At 41.1% G+C, this 17,016-nt stretch overlaps 1 protein-coding gene across 8 annotated transcripts in view; it reads left to right on the top strand.

Annotated features, from left to right (window-relative positions):
- TRAPPC9 (trafficking protein particle complex subunit 9) overlaps positions 1 to 17,016 on the top strand; it is an 852,706-nt gene that overhangs the window by 133,463 nt on the left and 702,227 nt on the right. For all 8 annotated transcript variants that reach the window (XM_065586245.1, XM_005291042.5, XM_005291041.5 and 5 more), the window contains exons 13-15: positions 3,413 to 3,539; positions 7,482 to 7,614; positions 14,933 to 15,096. In XM_065586245.1, the coding sequence (XP_065442317.1) occupies positions 3,413 to 3,539; positions 7,482 to 7,614; positions 14,933 to 15,096 (424 nt within the window). The remainder of the gene's footprint in view (positions 1 to 3,412; positions 3,540 to 7,481; positions 7,615 to 14,932; positions 15,097 to 17,016) is intronic.

Genomic DNA, 17,016 nt, shown 5'->3' with positions numbered 1-17,016 from the left:
CTCAAACCCATATGACACTTCTTGGTGTCTGGCATCTCTGACAAGGCTACTTTTCTGTAGTTGTGCAAGCATTGGGGGCTCATCGGGGACACTTCACCAATGTCAATGTGGGCTGGTCAGAGCAGCTTATGTATGTAAACACAATGCTCTGCATAGCCCCTTCATCCCCACCGAACTCAACAGGGGAATGAAAAGCAGATGCCAACTTCACTTCTGTTTGTTGTACCTGTACCTTTTCTCGTATGAGTAAACAATGACGAATTGTTACTTTTGTCTCGTGAACTTGGGAATGGACTGGGTGCAATCTTTAAATTTAAATATTGTAAGGAAAAATGCATGTACACACTTACCTGAGTTCACTTCCCCTTTATCAGGCTTATCTGCGTTCACCTGGTGGGACTGACTAGACTCTGGCAGAGTCTCAAATGGGTCCTGGCTTGCGGTATGGCTGGAGTCCCCTGACATGTCGTCTTGCTCCTCCTTCTCACTTTCACAGTGGGGGTCTCTGCCTCGGTCTGTGCCAAGTATGGCATGCTGTTCATTGTAAAAGTGGTAGGTCTGCAGGGCAGCACCAGATCTGTGGTGGGCCTTGTGGTTCCCTGGTGAATTTCACTTTCATACAGCACTCCTGCTGATCCCTGTCGTACCCTTTATCCTGCATCCCCTGCACAATATTCTTGTAGTTGTCCATGTTTCTATGACTGGTCTGTAGCTGTGCTTGGACAGCGTCGTCTTTGCACAGGCCCTGGAGATCCAGTACTACTTGTCTACTGCAGGTAGGAGCGCATCTAGTAGATGGAGCCAGTGTGGTTGGTTGGACAGTTGCACACAGCTAGAGTATGCTGCTAGGTGTGCTTGCCAAGGTGTGCAATTACGAAAGGGGCATTTCAAAAACATGTGAGGTAGTAGTATAAAATTCTGACCAGAGCGGTCACTGTCTCAGGGAATGGGGCATTGTGGGACAGCTGCTAGAGGACTGTTAGGATCCCCATAGGTCATGTGGTCTCTACACTCGAACTGTGTTGACCTCAGTAGGTTGACTATGACTCTACACTGTTCTGGGAGGTGGTTTTATTGTGTCACTATAATGGTGCGCTTGTGTCAGCTGGAGACAAATTTTCGTGTAAACACATGCTCACACAGGTTCATCCTAACTTTATAGTGTAGCCCAGACCCCAAGTTAGTAATGACAGTTTATCTACTGTGATATCAAGCATTCTCCAGGGGCTTTATCTGGCAGGAAGACATGAATGATTATATATTACAATTGATAACATGGGCATCCTCTAGTTAATTAAGAAACTCCTTCCTTTCAGCTTCAGTGCATCAGAGGTAGTCTCAATATTTATTTTTCTGTAAAACAAGATAATTTCTTGCAAGGTGTAAAACTTCAGTCTGGGAGTGAGAGACCCAAGGACCCCTTGATGCCAGCTGGCAGAAAGCATAGGGGGTGCATAAGGTTATATAGGGATCCCCTCAATTTGCAAACTGCATAATAGTTCACCAAAGGGTGACGTGAAGTTTCTGCCCAAAGCCAGTGCTCTACATGTTATAATCATTATGAAATATATGTATGCATAATATTTAAGGAGTTATGTATCTATATGTATGTATGTATCTATATGAAAAATTATGCTCTTAAGGTCTTGGAGTTAAGGCAGGTCACAGGAGGTGACATACCTCGAAAATGTTTTATAGGCAGATAACTGTCACCTCTCTCCCTGGGTGTCCATTTGTGTCTTGCATGCCTCATGCTACATGCCTATTCGCATATTAAGCCAGCTGCGAATTGAGAGATCGAATGCTGTATTTATCTTTAGAAAGCTCACATTGGTATCTTCTTTGCGTTTTGTGAAATCTGTGGTGAAAGTGTTCTTAAAATGAACAATATGTGCTGGGTCGTCGTCAGAGACTGCTATAATATGAAATATATGGCAGAATGTGGGTAAAACAGAGCAGGGGGCATACAATTTCCCCCCCCAGGAGTTCAGTCATGAATTTAATTAACGCATTATGTTTTTAATGAGCAACATCAGCATGGAAACATGTACTCTGGAATGGTGGCCGAAGCATGAAGGGGCATATGAATGTTTAGCATATCTGGCATGTAAATACCTTGCAGTGCTGGCTACAAAAGTGCCATGCAAATGTCTGTTCTCACTTTCTGGTGACATTGTAAATAAGAGGAGGGCAGCATTATCTCCTGTAAATGTAAATAAACTTGTTTGTCTTAGCAATTGGCTGAACAAGAAGTAGGACTGAGTGGACTTGTAGCCTCTGAAGTTTTACATTGTTTTGTTTTTGAGTGCAGTTATGTAACAAAAAAAAATCTACATTTGTAAGTTGCACTTTCAGGACAAAAAGATTGCACTACAGTACTTGTATGAGATGAATTGAAAACTACTATTTCTTCTGTTTATCATTTTTACAGTGCAAATATTTGTAATCGAAATATACACTTTGATTTCAGTTACAGCACAGAATACAAGATGTATATGAAAATGTAGAAACATTCAAAATATTTCAATTGATAGTCTCTTGTTTAACAGTGCGATTAAAACTGTGATCAATTGTGATTAATTTTTGAGTTAATCGCGTGAGTTAACTGAGATTAATCGACAGACCTAATAAATTTTACTCTAACAAAATCCTGAGCATGACACGGACAAAAAGAGTATTTTGCATACTTGCAAAAAGAGTATTTGCATTCCTGTACAAGACTTTTCCTTCTGATCAGCCTTTTGTAACCAGTGTCTTAACTGGCTGGTAATAGTCACAGAAAGTCGCAGGTCACATCTTATGCACCTGTGCTCATCCATAGATAACATGCTAATCAGTACCCTGTCCAGAGAAACAGACCCACTCATAACTGGACAGCTGCTGGAAAGGATTCATAGCCACAAGTTCTTCAAAAACGTTGAGCCCGACAATCTAGCCAGCTTTCTATCCACCTTACAGTCCATTCATCCAGCCCATACTTCTTTAACTTGGCGGCAAGAATACTGTGCTGTGGACAGCTCCCAGGCAAACTCCTGCTGTTAGCCTCTGCTGTTCGCCGCTCAGCTGGTTTGCTGCTGACTGCCCTTATATACCAGTCAGGCCCACTCAAGGCCCACCTGGAACAAAGCACTCCCAATTCACACTTTTCAAACAAACAAGCAAGCAATCAAGCACACGGTCAAACTGACCAACTGTCCCAGCAGCAGGCACTCAGATACTCACCAATACACGTTCATATCTTGAAGAGATTCTAGATGAAATACTTAGCTCATTGATTACTAAAAAGTATTACAATTATTTGCAATTTTAAAATGTCTTCAGCAATCCCAGGAATTTGTTATAGTAATTTTTAAAGATTAAAATAATGTAGTACTTTTAATATATGCTGAAGAAATTTGACTTTTTTTCCAAGGGTCTCCTGACAACTGGAGTAGAATTTGAATCTCTCCCTGCAGCTCTTTCTCTACCTGCTGAATCTGGCCTCTACCCAGTGACCCTTGTTGGTGTTCCTCAGAATACTGGGCAGATCACTATCAATGGTAAGGATTATATCTTTTACAGTTTTCATCAGGAAAATAGGCACAAGTATCTTATGGCATTGTGGACTTTTTGATGTAGTAGTTAAATTAATATTTATTTTATATTTCCACAAAGTCAGTATTTAAAAAGAACTTACAAAATAATCCTTCATCAAGAAGGTAGTTCTACATAGAATGAGACAATAACCCATGATTTTCAGAAATACATCACTTTTGTTTAGATGTGTGTGTTCATTGCTGTTACTAAATTAAAATGCTAAATCTGAGGGGAAGGGGGAAAGCTACGTAACTGAATAGTCTACTGCAAACTAAGTCAAATTGCTATTGAAAAAAATACTTTTAAAATGCTTCATGAGTATGCACAACAAGGTGAATCTTGCAGTTGACATTAATGGACGAGACAAGTTGGGTGAGGTAACAGGTTTTTATTGGACCACCTTCTGTTGATGAGAGAGACAAGCTTTTGAGCCACACAGTACTCTTCTTCTGGTCTGTGAAAGATACTCCAAGACCCTAAGGGTACATCTACACTACAGGGGGGAGTCGATTTAAGATACGCAAATTCAGCTACGTGAATAGCGTAGCTGAATTAGACGTATCACAGCCGACTTACCCCGTTGTGAGGACGGCGGCAAAATCGACTTCTGCGGCTTTTTGTCGGCGGTGCTTACTACCACATCCGCTGGTGGAGTTAGAGCGCCGATTCGGGGATCGATTGTCGCGTCCTGATGGGACGCGATAAATCGATCCCCGAGAGGTCGATTTCTACCCGCCGATTCAGGCGGGTAGTATAGACCAGACCTAAGAAGAGCTCTGTGTGTCTCGAAAGCTTGTCTTTCTCATCAACAGAAAACTGTCCAATAAAAAGTGTTACCTCACCCACCTTGTCTCTCTAATCTTCTTGAACCGACATGGCTACAACTGCACTGCATATTGTTAATGAAACACATTCATGTAAAATAACAAAAGATTTCGCAAGTTGCTTATATATGAAAGATTTAGGTAGCAATGTACAGAGTCTATTGTAATGCAGAGTTCATTTAATTAACTGAAATAGGGCTGTGTCAATAGTGATAAATGGGAATCAAATTAAAAAAGTAATACATGTCCCTAAGTTAGGTGGGATAAAGACTGACATACCAATGCTGAGTTCTAGAAAAAAGATGTTTCATGCAAAGTGAGAGATGTTTGACAAGAATGAACCAATACCAATACAGATTGTTCAGGACATTTAGAAATTCCTAGACAGAAATCTTTAGATTTTATACTGTCATGGAAGAACAACCATACTAGTAAATAACAGAATTAAAGAAAAAGTACTTACTCCGAAGAGGCTTTATCTTTTCACTTTGATTCCCTTTTCTATATACAGTATAATTTGTTATCCAAATTCACTTTATCTGAAAATCCTGGTTATCTGAATCCACAGGATGACCCTCATTAGCCTCATTAGTTAATAGCACTTCCATTTTTCCGAATGCTCAATTATCAGAAACTTTTGGATGTCTCCCAGACCACTGGGCAGTACTTTTCTCTCCCTTTTTTTTTTCTTTCTGTTTATTATTTTCTTGTTCTCATCATTTTTTCTTTGCAAGATACTTCATCACTAAAAGGAGAAAACTGAACTGTTCAAAAGTGTTTCTGCCAAACTGTGGGATAAACCACTTAGTTATTTTATTACCAGAATATAGAAAATTAATTGCGGTTATGCGACCTACAGCTGTTGTTGGTCCTCTTTTATATACAGTATTCACACCAGAATATTTAATGAGGTGGTGGTAATCCCATGTGCCAAGATAAATTAACATACTTTTTGTCTATGACTGTTTATTTTTAGGGAACATTGCCAAACCTATTCTGCAAAATTTCTTGTAGTTTTGTTTTCTTATCCTGCAACTGTCTGTCTTGGCAAAAATTATTTTCCAGTAAAGGAAAACAGTAGTGAATTGTCCTTACGTTCTCATTTATCATTCATACATTTTTCCGACACCTTTTTGTTTAACACTAGAGTTTTCTTGCAAGTTTAGGTTGTATAGATTGTATAGATTGATTCCTCACCAAATAGTATTGAGGTAACTGCTGATAAAATTAAAGAAACAAGTTTCATTTCAGCAATTGCAGATCTTCAATAAAGCATAATTAAATATCAGTTAAGGGCATAAACATGAGGGGTTATTTTTTACGCTTTTTTCATTGGGAGAGTTAAAGGATTTTTTTCTTTTACTGTTGGATACTGTTGAGAACTGATCCTGCATTTCTTGTACACCCAAAACACCTACAGGTATTAACCCTGATTGTGCACCCAAAACGTTAGTTATGTGACAATGGTGTTAAAAATGCTGGTCTGTCTACACCCTGTACTCCTAGCATTGCTAGAATATAAGGTCCCTGAATATCAGTTCATGACTATATTTTTTTAAAAATGTGTGAAAATCATGGACTCTTACTTTCATAAGACAAAAGTACAGGGGTACATGCATAACATTTGTCTATACAATGTGATACATTATACTTATATAGAGTCTTTCTTAGAAGGATTTGAAAATGCTTTTCAAAGTTTCTCTATTACCACCCGTGTAAGATATTTTAATAGGAGAGGTTGTGATTTGCAAGTGAATTTCCTTACAGAATCTGGTCACTAGCAGGGTGTACAAAAATCAATGATTAAATACATAAAAATTTAAATTAAAACATTTTTAAGTTTTAAAAGCAAACCTATTTAAAATTTAAATTTGAAATTATGATAACCTAATTTGAGGCTTAATTCTATTAAAATCTATTAAAATCATTTAAAGCAAATTAAAAATATGCTCTATATGTTTGCTGCTGAAATTTAAAAGAGAGTCAAATGACTGAACTGATAGAGGTCACTGGATAAGGACCTGGAACCAGAGTTGTTTGAAGTACTTTTGATGGCAATAGCCTCTTCTGCAGGCGTAGAGAGACTGTTCTTCATTTCAGTTTGTTCAACTAGTTCAGTTCAATGACTAGTTACTTCAAAGTTAAGAAACCAATTGAGAGTTGAGAAAGCAGGGAAGTTAGTTTTCCTCTTTCAATCTATAAATAAAACCTAGATGTGAGAAGATGAGATATACTAGTTCTAAAATCTTGAAGGACATGGTGTGACCAGAAAGAATCTGTTCAATTTACTAACTTTGAAAAAATCAGTTAGTTTTAAATGCAAAACGTGTTTTGATATACACTTTTATCTTATGTACCTAGCACATTTTCAGGTAGATTTATTTAAAAAAATTAAAATGCTGTTTTTGTGCATTTTTAATAGAATTCTAATTTTCATTCAAATAGAGCTTGACATGAGTCACATCTAAAAAAATCAATCATTTAGTAAATAAGGAATGAATCATTCACCATTTTCTAACGTTAAAAAAAAAAGGGGGGGGGGGAGGGTCATTAGTCCAGTCCCCTGCATTCATGGCAGGACTAAGTATTATCTAGACCATTCCTGACAGGTGTTTGTCTAACCTCCTCTTAAATCTCCAATGATGGAGATTCCACAACCTCCCTAGGGAATTTATTCTAGTGCTTAACCACCCGGACAATTAGGAAAATTTTCCTAAATGTATGTTAATTTAAATACTTGCGTGAATAATATATTTAGATACAGTACATTCTCCTGGTTATACTAAAACTTGGCACTTTTTTAGCTAATGGTTGTATTTAGCGGTAACGTTTTAATGATAACCAACCAATAAGAATCAACCCTTGTTTAGGAAAATAATTAAAGCACAAATACAAAACAAGATTGAAATTAGTGATTTTAAATAAAGGTTTCCTGCTGGTTGATTTCAATCATCATTAAAATTGGTCATTTACATCACTTTGATTTAAATCAATCCACCCTGGTCACTAAACTTTTGTAGTTAATCCCATCATGAAACAAATAGTTTCAGGACAAATTGGCTCTTTTCTACCTTGAAATAGGTTATCATACTTCAGTCTTTGGAGTCTTCAGTGATTGTATTCTGGATAACCTGCCAGGATTAAAGACGAATGGCTGTGCAGTAGAAGTCATTCCAGCTTTGCCAAGGCTGCAGATCAGTACCTCTCTACCAAGGTAAGAAATTGAATTAGGTACAGATTTCATTTTTGATAAACTAGAAAATGTTGTATTGGTTATAATGCTGTTTCTGGCTATACAAATTTGCTTTTTATAATGTGGGTATGTAATCACTGTATTTACAATACAATATAGTCTAATTTAGTGAAGTAAGACATATACATTAAAATCAAAGTGGCTTGAAATTGGGGTTGTGCCCTTATTTGCTCTTTGTGTAATATAAAACTGAAAAAATAAATTCTGAAAATTTTTCTTTTTTTTTTAAACCCTAGAAATATTAGGAATGTCAAGTTTGGTCTTCCTTGATTTTATTGGTTGACATAATGTGGCCTCAGAGAGTATATACTGAGAGATCTCATACTTGAATTGAAGAGGAGTAATGTTGAGTCTTTAACAAGTTTCTACTAAGTTTTCATTAGGCACTGGTATTAAATAGGTAACAATACAACATTTTGAGTTTGAACTTAAGAACATAAGAACAGCCGTACCAGGTCAGACCAAAGGTCCATCTAGCCCAGTATCCTGTCTACCGACAGTGGCCAATGCCAGGTGCCCCAGAGGGAGTGGGCCAACAGGCAATGATCAAGTGATCTCTCTCCTGCCATCCATCTCCATCCTCTGACAAACAGAGGCTAGGGACACCATTCCTTACCCATCCTGGCTAATAGCCATTAATGGACTTTAACCACCATGAATTTATCCGGTTCTCTTTTAAATGCTGTTATAGTCCTAGCCTTCACAACCTCCTCAGGTAAGGAGTTCCACAAGTTGACTGTATGCTGTGTGAAGAAGAACTTCCTTGCATTTGTTTTAAACCTGCTGCCTATTAATTTCATTTGGTGACCCCTAGTTCTTGTTTTATGGGAATAAGTAAATAACTTTTCCTTATCCACTTTCTCCACATCACTCATGATTTTCATAGAATCATAGAATCATAGAATATCAGGGTTGGAAGGGACCTCAGAAGGTCATCTAGTCCAACCCCCTGCTCAAAGCAGGCCCAATCCCCAGACAGATTTTTACCCCAGTTCCCTAAATGGCCCCCTCAAGGATTGAACTCACAACCCTGGGTTTAGCAGGCCAATGCTCAAACCACTGAGCTATCCCTCTATTATATCCCCCCTTAGTCTCCTCTTTTCCAAGCTGAAGAGTCCTAGCCTTTTTAATCTCTCCTCATATGGGACCCGTTCCAAACCCCTAATCATTTTAGTTGCCCTTTTCTGAACCTTTTCTAGTGCCAGTATATCTTTTTTGAGATGAGGAGACCACATCTGTATGCAGTATTCGAGATGTGGGCGTACCATTGATTTATATAAGGGCAATAATATATTTTCAGTCTTATTCTCTGTCCCCTTTTTAATGATCCCTAACATCCTGTTTGCTTTTTTGATCGCCTCTGCACACTGCGCGGACATCTTCAGAGAACTATCCACGATGACTCCAAGATCTTTTTCCTGCCCCTGCCCTGGTGCAAGTCACCTTCTTGTTCTCCCCAGATAAGATTGTTGCGGGTCTGTCATAACTTTAAAGGGAAGGGTAACAGCCCTCCTGTGTACCATACTATAAAATCCCTCCTGGCCAGAGACTCCAAAATCCTTTTACCTGTAAAGGGTTAAGAAGCTCAGGTAACCTGGCTGACACCTGACCCAAAGGACCAATAAGGGGACAAGATACTTTCAAATCTTGGTGGGGGAAAGGCTTTTGTTTGTGCTCTTTTTGGGGGTTGTTCGCTCTTGGGACTGAGAGGGACCAGAGATCAATCCAGGCTCTCCAAATCTTTCTGAACTAGTCTCTCATATTTCAAACTTGTAAGTAAACAGCCAGGCAAGGCATGTTAGTTTTTATCTTTGTTTTCTCAACTTGTAAATGTACCTTTTTGCTAGAATGTTTATCTCTGTTTGCTGTAACTTTGAACCTAAGGCTAGAGGGATTCCTCTGGGCTCTTTAAGTTTGATTACCCTGTAAAGTTAGTTTCCATCCTGATTTTACAGAGATGATTTTTAGCTTTTCCTTTAATTAAAAGCCTTCTTTTTAAGAACCTGATTGATTTTTCCTTGTTTTTAGATCCAAGGGGGTTGGATCTTGATCCACCAGGAGTTGGTGGGAGAAAGGTGGGGGGATGGTTAATTTCTCCTTGTTTTAAGATCCAAGGGGTTTGGATTTGTATTCACCAGGGAATTGGTGAAGAGTCTCTCAAGGCTACCCAGGGAAGGGAATTAGCACTTTGGGAGTGGTGGCAGTGGACCAGATCTAAGCTGGTAGTTAAGCTTAGAAGTTTCATGCAGGCCCCCACATCTGTACCCTAAAGTTCAGAGTGGGGAAGCAGCCTTGACAGGGTCCCAGCAGCCTACTTCCCCAGGATGATTTCAGGGCCCATCAGGACCTTCTAAAGTGGGTCACTTCAAACCTGGGCTTGAAGCTCAAAGAGACATCACCCAGCCTTCCTGTTATCCTGGCTGCAGCAGCTCTATCCAAAGTAGCCCTGCCCATCAATGAGGTGGTGATGGGACCTGTCAAGGCCCTATGGCAGATTCCTTCTTCTCTGGCCCCCACGTCAAAGAGGGCAGAGAAAAAGTATTATGTGCCAGCAAACGGGATTGACTATTTGTACTCGCACTCTCCCCGGACCCTCTGGGTGTCTGGCTAACAAAAGGGACAGGCAGAGAGAGTAGAGTGCTACCCCGAAACAGAAGGACTCTGAGAAACTGGACCTTTTCAGAAGAAAGTATTCTATAGGTAGCCTCCAGCTGCGTATCGCCAATCAGCAGGCTCTGCTAGGGACATATAATTTTAATCTATGGGACTCCCTGACAAAGTTCAGACTCCCTGATTCAAGAGGCAATGCAGGAGTTTCTGGTCCTCCTAGAAGAGGGTAAGAATATGGCTAAGACCTCTCTCCACGTGGCTTTGGATGCTGCCGACTTTGTGGCCTGGACAGTGGCCTCTATGGTCACCATGAGGTGCTGTTCCTGGCTCCAGTCCTCTGGCTTTCCCCAAGAGGTCCAACAATCAATCCAGGATCTCCCATTTGAAGGTTCCTCTTTTTTCTCGGAGCAGATGGGCATGAGACTTCACGGACTGAAGGACTCAAGGGCCACACTATGATCCCTAGACCTGTATGCGCCGTCTGCCTCTAGAAAACACTTCAGACCCCAGCAGCCTCCTTGGTTCTTGGGACCTCCAAGTCAGGAGCCCTACAAAAGAAAACACTGAGGTTATAAATGGCATAAACTATTCCTGTCTACCTCAGCCCAAGCAGGTCTTCTGAAGGTGTGCCCAAGAGCACTATACCAGTCGCCATTTCAGATCTGCCCCCCCTTTCATTTTTGGATTGTCTGTTGCTATTCAGCCTGGCTTGGGCATCTATAACATCTGGCCAATGGGTCCTGAGCATAGTGACAGTTGGATATACCCTTCAGTTTTTATCCATTCCTTCTTCCCACCTCGCATCCCTCTTCAGGGAACCTTCTCATGAGGAGCTCCTTGCCCAGAAGGAGCAATCCCTCCTTCGTATGGGAGCTTTGGAGGAAGTTGCTCAGTACTTGAGCGGGAAAGCGTTTTACTCCCGATATTTCCTAATCCCAAAGGCAAAAGGCGGGCTCTGGCCCATCCTGCACCTGTGCTGCCTCATCAGATGTCTCAAGAAACTGAGATTTAGCATGATCTCCCTGGCCTCCATCTTTCCCTCCCTGGGCCCAGGTGGCTGGTATGCTGCCCTTGACTTAGAGTGGTTCTCAACCTTTCCAGACTACTGTACCCCTTTTAGGAGTCTGATTTGTCTTGTGTAACCCCACATTTCACTTAACTTTAAAAACTACTTGCTTACAAAATCAGATCTAAAAATACAAGTGTCACAGCATACTATTACTGAAAATTTGCTTACTTTTTCATTTTTACCATATAATTCTAAAATAAATCAATTGGAATATAAATATTGTACTTACATTTTGGTGTACAGTATATAGAGCAGTATAAAGAAGTCATTTGTCGATATGAAATTTTCATTTGTACTGATTTTGCTAGTGCTTTTTACGTAGCCTGTTGTAAAATTAGGCAAATACCATCATAAGTTGATGCACCCCCCTGGAAGACCTCTGCGTACCCCCAGGGGTACAGTTACCCATGGTTGAGAAACACTGACTTAAAGGACGCATAATTTCACACCTCTATCTTTCATGGTCACAGAAGATTTCTCAGGTTTGTAGTGGGTCATTGCCACTACCAATTCACTGCTCTCCCCTTTGGTCTATCTGCAGCCCTGAGGGTTTATATGAAGTGTATGGTGGTTGTAGCAGCCTTCCTCGGGTGGTGGGGTGTTCAGGTTTACCCGTACCTCAACAACTGACCAAAGGTCAGTTGCAGGCTCAAGTGCAAGAGAGCTTCAGCACAGTCCGAACCACCTTCAGGGTGCTGATAAACAAGCAGAAGTCAATGCTTGTTTTGGTTTAGAAAATAGAATTTATTGGGGCTGTGCTCTACTTGACCCAAGACCTGGGCCTTCCTGCCGGAGGCCTGATTCCAGACCATGGCAAACCTGATTTCCAAGGTCATGGCCCACCCAGTCATGACAGCTTGAGTGTGCTTCAAGCTACTGGGTCACATGGCGGCTTTCACTTACATGATTCAATATGAGTCTCTAAGGTGCCACAAGTACTCCGGTTCTTCTTTTTGCATGATTCAATATGTAAGACTGCGCCTCAGGCCCCGTCACGTGTGGCTAGAGTCAGTTTAGTCCCCGAGCAGACATCACTTGGACTCAATACTTACCATTCCTCCCCCCATCTTCACTTCTCTGGCTGGTGGAAGGAGCCAAAGTCAGTAATGATGGGGGTGTCCTTTGTGTCCCCATAGCCATCAGTGTCTTTAGTCTCGGATATGTCCGACTTAGGGTGGGGAGCCCACCTCAACAGCCTTTGGACTCAAGACCTCTGGTCTCAAGAAGAACTCTTCCTGCACCTAAATGTCAGGGAGCTCAGGGCGGTGTGCCTGGCTTGCCAAGTGTTCCTTCCCCAAGTCTCAGGAAAGGTAGTTCAAGTCCTGACAGATAATACAGTGGCCATGTTTTATATCAACAAGCAAGGAGGGCACTGATCCTTTGCCTTGTATCAGGAGGTGGTTGCTCTATGGGACTTTTGTGCAAGACACTTCATTCATCTCGAGGCGTCTGACCTCCCAGGAGCCCGGAACATGTTGGCAGATCACCTCAGCAGGTCCTTCTCTCAGCATGAATGGTCCCTTCACCCAGAGGTCGTCAGTGTTACCTTTCAGAGGTGGGGGCCTCCCAAGGGGGACCTGTTCGTTACCAGGCAGAATAGGAAATACCATCAGTTCTGTTTGCTGCATGGGCACTGCATGGGCTCCCTCTCTGATGCCTTCCCGCTTTCGTGGGCAGATCACCTTCTGTATGCCTTTCCACCAATCCCCTTGGTTCACAAGTTCTCCTAAAAATCAAATTGGAGAAGGCAAGGTTTATTCTGATAGCACTGGTATGGCCATGCTAGCATTGGTTTGGTATGTTTCTGGATGTCTCAGTGGCAGCTCCACTCTTGCTCCCACTCTGCCCCGACTTGATTTCATAAGACGATGGCTGACTACTACACCCAAACCTTGCCTCCCTGCACCTACCTGCATGTCTGAATCCTGAAGAACAAGTCTGTTCTGAACAGGTTCAACTGGTCACGCTAGGTAGTAGAAAGCCTTCCACCAGTGCTACCTACTTGGCCAAATGGAAACCTTTAACTTGTTGGGCCGCTGAACAAGATATCTCTCCTAGAATTTCTCTTCAGTCTATCCTGGACTATTTTCTCCACCTAAAGCAGCAAGGTCTGGCACTCTCATCTATTAAGGTTCATTGGGTAGCCATCTCAGCCTCCAGTGAATGGCAGATCAGTGTTCTGTCATGAGATGGTCTGGTTTCTCAAGGTTTTGGAAAGACTCTATCCTCAGGTTCACAAACTGACCCCCCCCCCCATGTGATTTAAACCTGGTCTTGTCAAGGCTTATGGGGCCCCTCTTTGAGCCTTTAGCATCATGCTCCTTACTACTTCTCTCCTAGAAGGTTGCCTTCCAGGTGGCAATCACCTCCGCCAGAAGGGTCTCTGAGATCAGGGCCATTAAATAAGAGCCACCTTACATGGAGTTCTTCGAGGACAGGTTCCAACTGTGCCCCCATCCTGCCTTCTTGCCAAAGTTTGTGGAATTGTGACACCACAACCAGGTCATTTTTCTACCTGTCTTATTGCCAAAACCTCACAAAAGCTCTGAGGAATGACGGCTTCATACGTTGGATGTTAGGTGGGCTCTCATCTTTTATATTGAGAAGACTAATCCACAGATCCATTCAACTCTTGTAGCAGTAGTGGAAAGGATGAGAAGGCTACCTGTGTCAACCCAAAGACTTTCATCCTGGAGTTGAGGGCTCTAGGGTGGAGCTGGGGATGAGGGGTTCAGGGTGCAGGAGGGGCCTCTGGGGAAAGGGTCCCTGTCTCCCTCTGCACAGAGTTCCGGGGGAAGGGTCCCTCTCTCCTGGCCAGCAGCAGCGAGCTCCGGAGCTGGGAGAGAGGCCCGCAGCAGCCCTGCAAGCCAACTTGCTCCCCTCCCCAGTTCTTGCCCACCACCTACCTCTCTCCTGTCCAGGTCCCTGCTGTGCGGCCCTTTAGAGCTGCTGTGCAGCAACGATTGTTATAATTTGAATCAGCAAGGTGACCCAGTGCCTGACATTCCGTGACCCAGTACTTTGAAGAACACTGTTCTAGGGAGCATTCACCCTGGTATCTATCCCGAGTCTTTCTCCGTTGAAATATTTTTAAAACTTTATTTTTGTGTTCCACGCCAGTCTTAGTTGACATTCAGTAACAAAAGTACTAGATAAACCTCATTAGAAAAATTAGATAACATCCAACCTTTAAAACTCAGTTATTTAGATTGCTAGCTTGCTTTTCCCCACCCTTGTACAGTTCAGTTTTGTTATATAAGCGGCAATTTGTTTAACAAACTCCCACAGCTAGAAGTGAATGCTTTTATACCCTTTCAAAACTGTGATTATGAGCTTATTAGTTTTTGCTCCTAATAGTTCCTGAATATAGTAGCCACTGAAAATTAAGCTGGAATTGAAGAGCTGGAAAAGGAGTATAAGATGAAGCTAGCTGCAATTATTGGATATTTTTTTTTTTTGAGGGTCAATATTTTGTGAACCATCAAGGACAGGTTGACTGGATTCCCGGATTTCTGTTACGTTTTCTATTGTGGTTAGGTTCTTAAGATGTGATTAATGTTTAACATAGTATTTAATTTGCATATCTATCTTTGTTTATAGGTCTGCTCACACATTGCAGCCTTCCTCAGGGGATGAAATTTCCACCAGTGTATCTGTCCAGCTTTACAATGGAGAAACGCAGCAACTTGTCATTAAATTAGAAAATATTGGAACAGAACCTCTGGAGAAACTAGAGGTCACAGCAAAAACAGTCAACTCAAAAGGTACGTATGCTGGTGTATGATTAGAAAAATCCCTCACTTCAAGAGAAGCATGTACGAAGTGGTTGTGACAGACTGTCTTAGTGGAGTGATGTTTCAGAATTCAAGTAGCCCTCTCCCCTAATAAAGATTCAGGGGATTCATTTAGTTGGACATCAGTGTCCTCTTTGGGAATCAGATCCAGTAAACCTAAATATGTTCTTTATTTTCAAAAAGCATGTGGAAGTAGATTTGAAGTTAATGTCACTTTGACAGCTTTTATTTTAAATCAGTGAATCTTAACTTTAAAGTAGACAGAAGCAGAAACCTCATCTCTAAAATAATAATTTCTTATTATAATATATAATAGGAGCCAGTGATTGACTAGCAATAGATACTACATTGACTATGAAGAAATCAGATAAATGAGATGGTATTTTGTAGAGAAACAGAATATGCATAAGCAAGGTGGTTTATTAAAAAATCTTGTTTTAACCCTAAAATTTCCTTACTTGAAAGAATTACGAGAAGGGAAAAAATGCCCAGCTGCCATCCAGTCATAGTTTCTGCAACAGGAAAAAATGTGGAAAAGAATAATTGATAGTTTATTTTGTTCATTCCCATATTCTATCTTGTGAATTAAAAGGATAGTTGAAAATGAAGAAAGAATAGGATGCAGGCATAAATTTTCCTGTCTCCATGTATTTTTTTCTAAGATTCTGTGCTCTAACACATCTGTGAGGGCATCATTATGAAGATTATATTAACAGAATAAATATAGAATCAGATGAAAGTAAGTTAGTGTTTTCTTACTATGGAAATAACATACACAACTATAGTTTTTGTTCTTTAATTGCATAGTGAGAAAATAAAATTTGATACCTGATGATTTTTCTTTACTGAGTGTCCAAGATTGCCATTCCGCCATTGGGATTGTCTCTTCTCTGCAGCTTCAGAAAACAGGACCTGCTGATCATCTGTGAGGGGCTCTCTGCCTATACTGAGAGTCTCCAGGGAAATTGCATAGATTGCATTACAAAGCTGAAAAATAGCTCGAGTCATTACTATCATTGGTACCATAAAAATATGCACAGGCCCCAATCTGAGATTGAGATGCCACATTGTTATGCAATGTATACACACATAATAAAAAAATTAACTCTACCCAAAGAACTTACAATCTTGGTAGTGCAGGAGTTGTGATAGGCACATAATAGTAGCTTAATACTATCCCTGTGTCTTATCAATTTGTGTAACATAACAGATTAATGTCTTTGAATTTGGAAACGTGAGCTTAGAGACTAAGGCAAGAAAAATCATCAGATGTCAATTTTATTTTCTTACATGTCCAGGCTTGCCATTCCTACAGTAGAATATTTATAGCGTACTAAGCATAAGCCTTTAAACCATAAGGAAGAGCTTCTGATACTCATTATTTCCACAGTGTGTAATATTCCAAGAACTTAATGGGGTGCCACAGTGTACAGTATTCCCTGCCAGAGGAGGCATCTATTTGGGCTTGGACATCTAAATAATGGTGACAGACTTAGCCTTGTCTACACTACAGAGTTAAGTTGACTTAAGTTATGTTGACAAGTCACTTTAATAACATTGGTTGTGCATGTCCGCTCAGTGCTCCTTGTGTCAGCGGAGCACGTTCATAGTTGTTGCTCTTGCATTGACAGAGATCCATTGCATTGTGGGTAGCTATCCCACTGTGCAACTCGCCACCCTTTGTCACCAGGAGCTCTGGGAACGGATCGCGGTGCATCATGGGGACGTGTGTGCCATCCCGTGATGCAATTTTTTCCATCCCATCATTCCATTGGCTTCCTACTTTCTGTGCCATTTTTCAACTGCTCTTGTAAAGTGTGCACCTGCCATGTCTGCCTGACAGCATGGATCCTGAGTTGCTGACCAGTCTGGTGATGTGCGTTAGGAACA

The sequence above is a fragment of the Chrysemys picta genome, chromosome 2 (genome assembly GCF_011386835.1).
Source record: "Chrysemys picta bellii isolate R12L10 chromosome 2, ASM1138683v2, whole genome shotgun sequence".
Taxonomy (NCBI): domain Eukaryota; kingdom Metazoa; phylum Chordata; order Testudines; family Emydidae; genus Chrysemys; species Chrysemys picta.
Note: the sequence above shows the minus strand (reverse complement) of the source record. Positions and strands in the feature narration are given on the sequence as shown.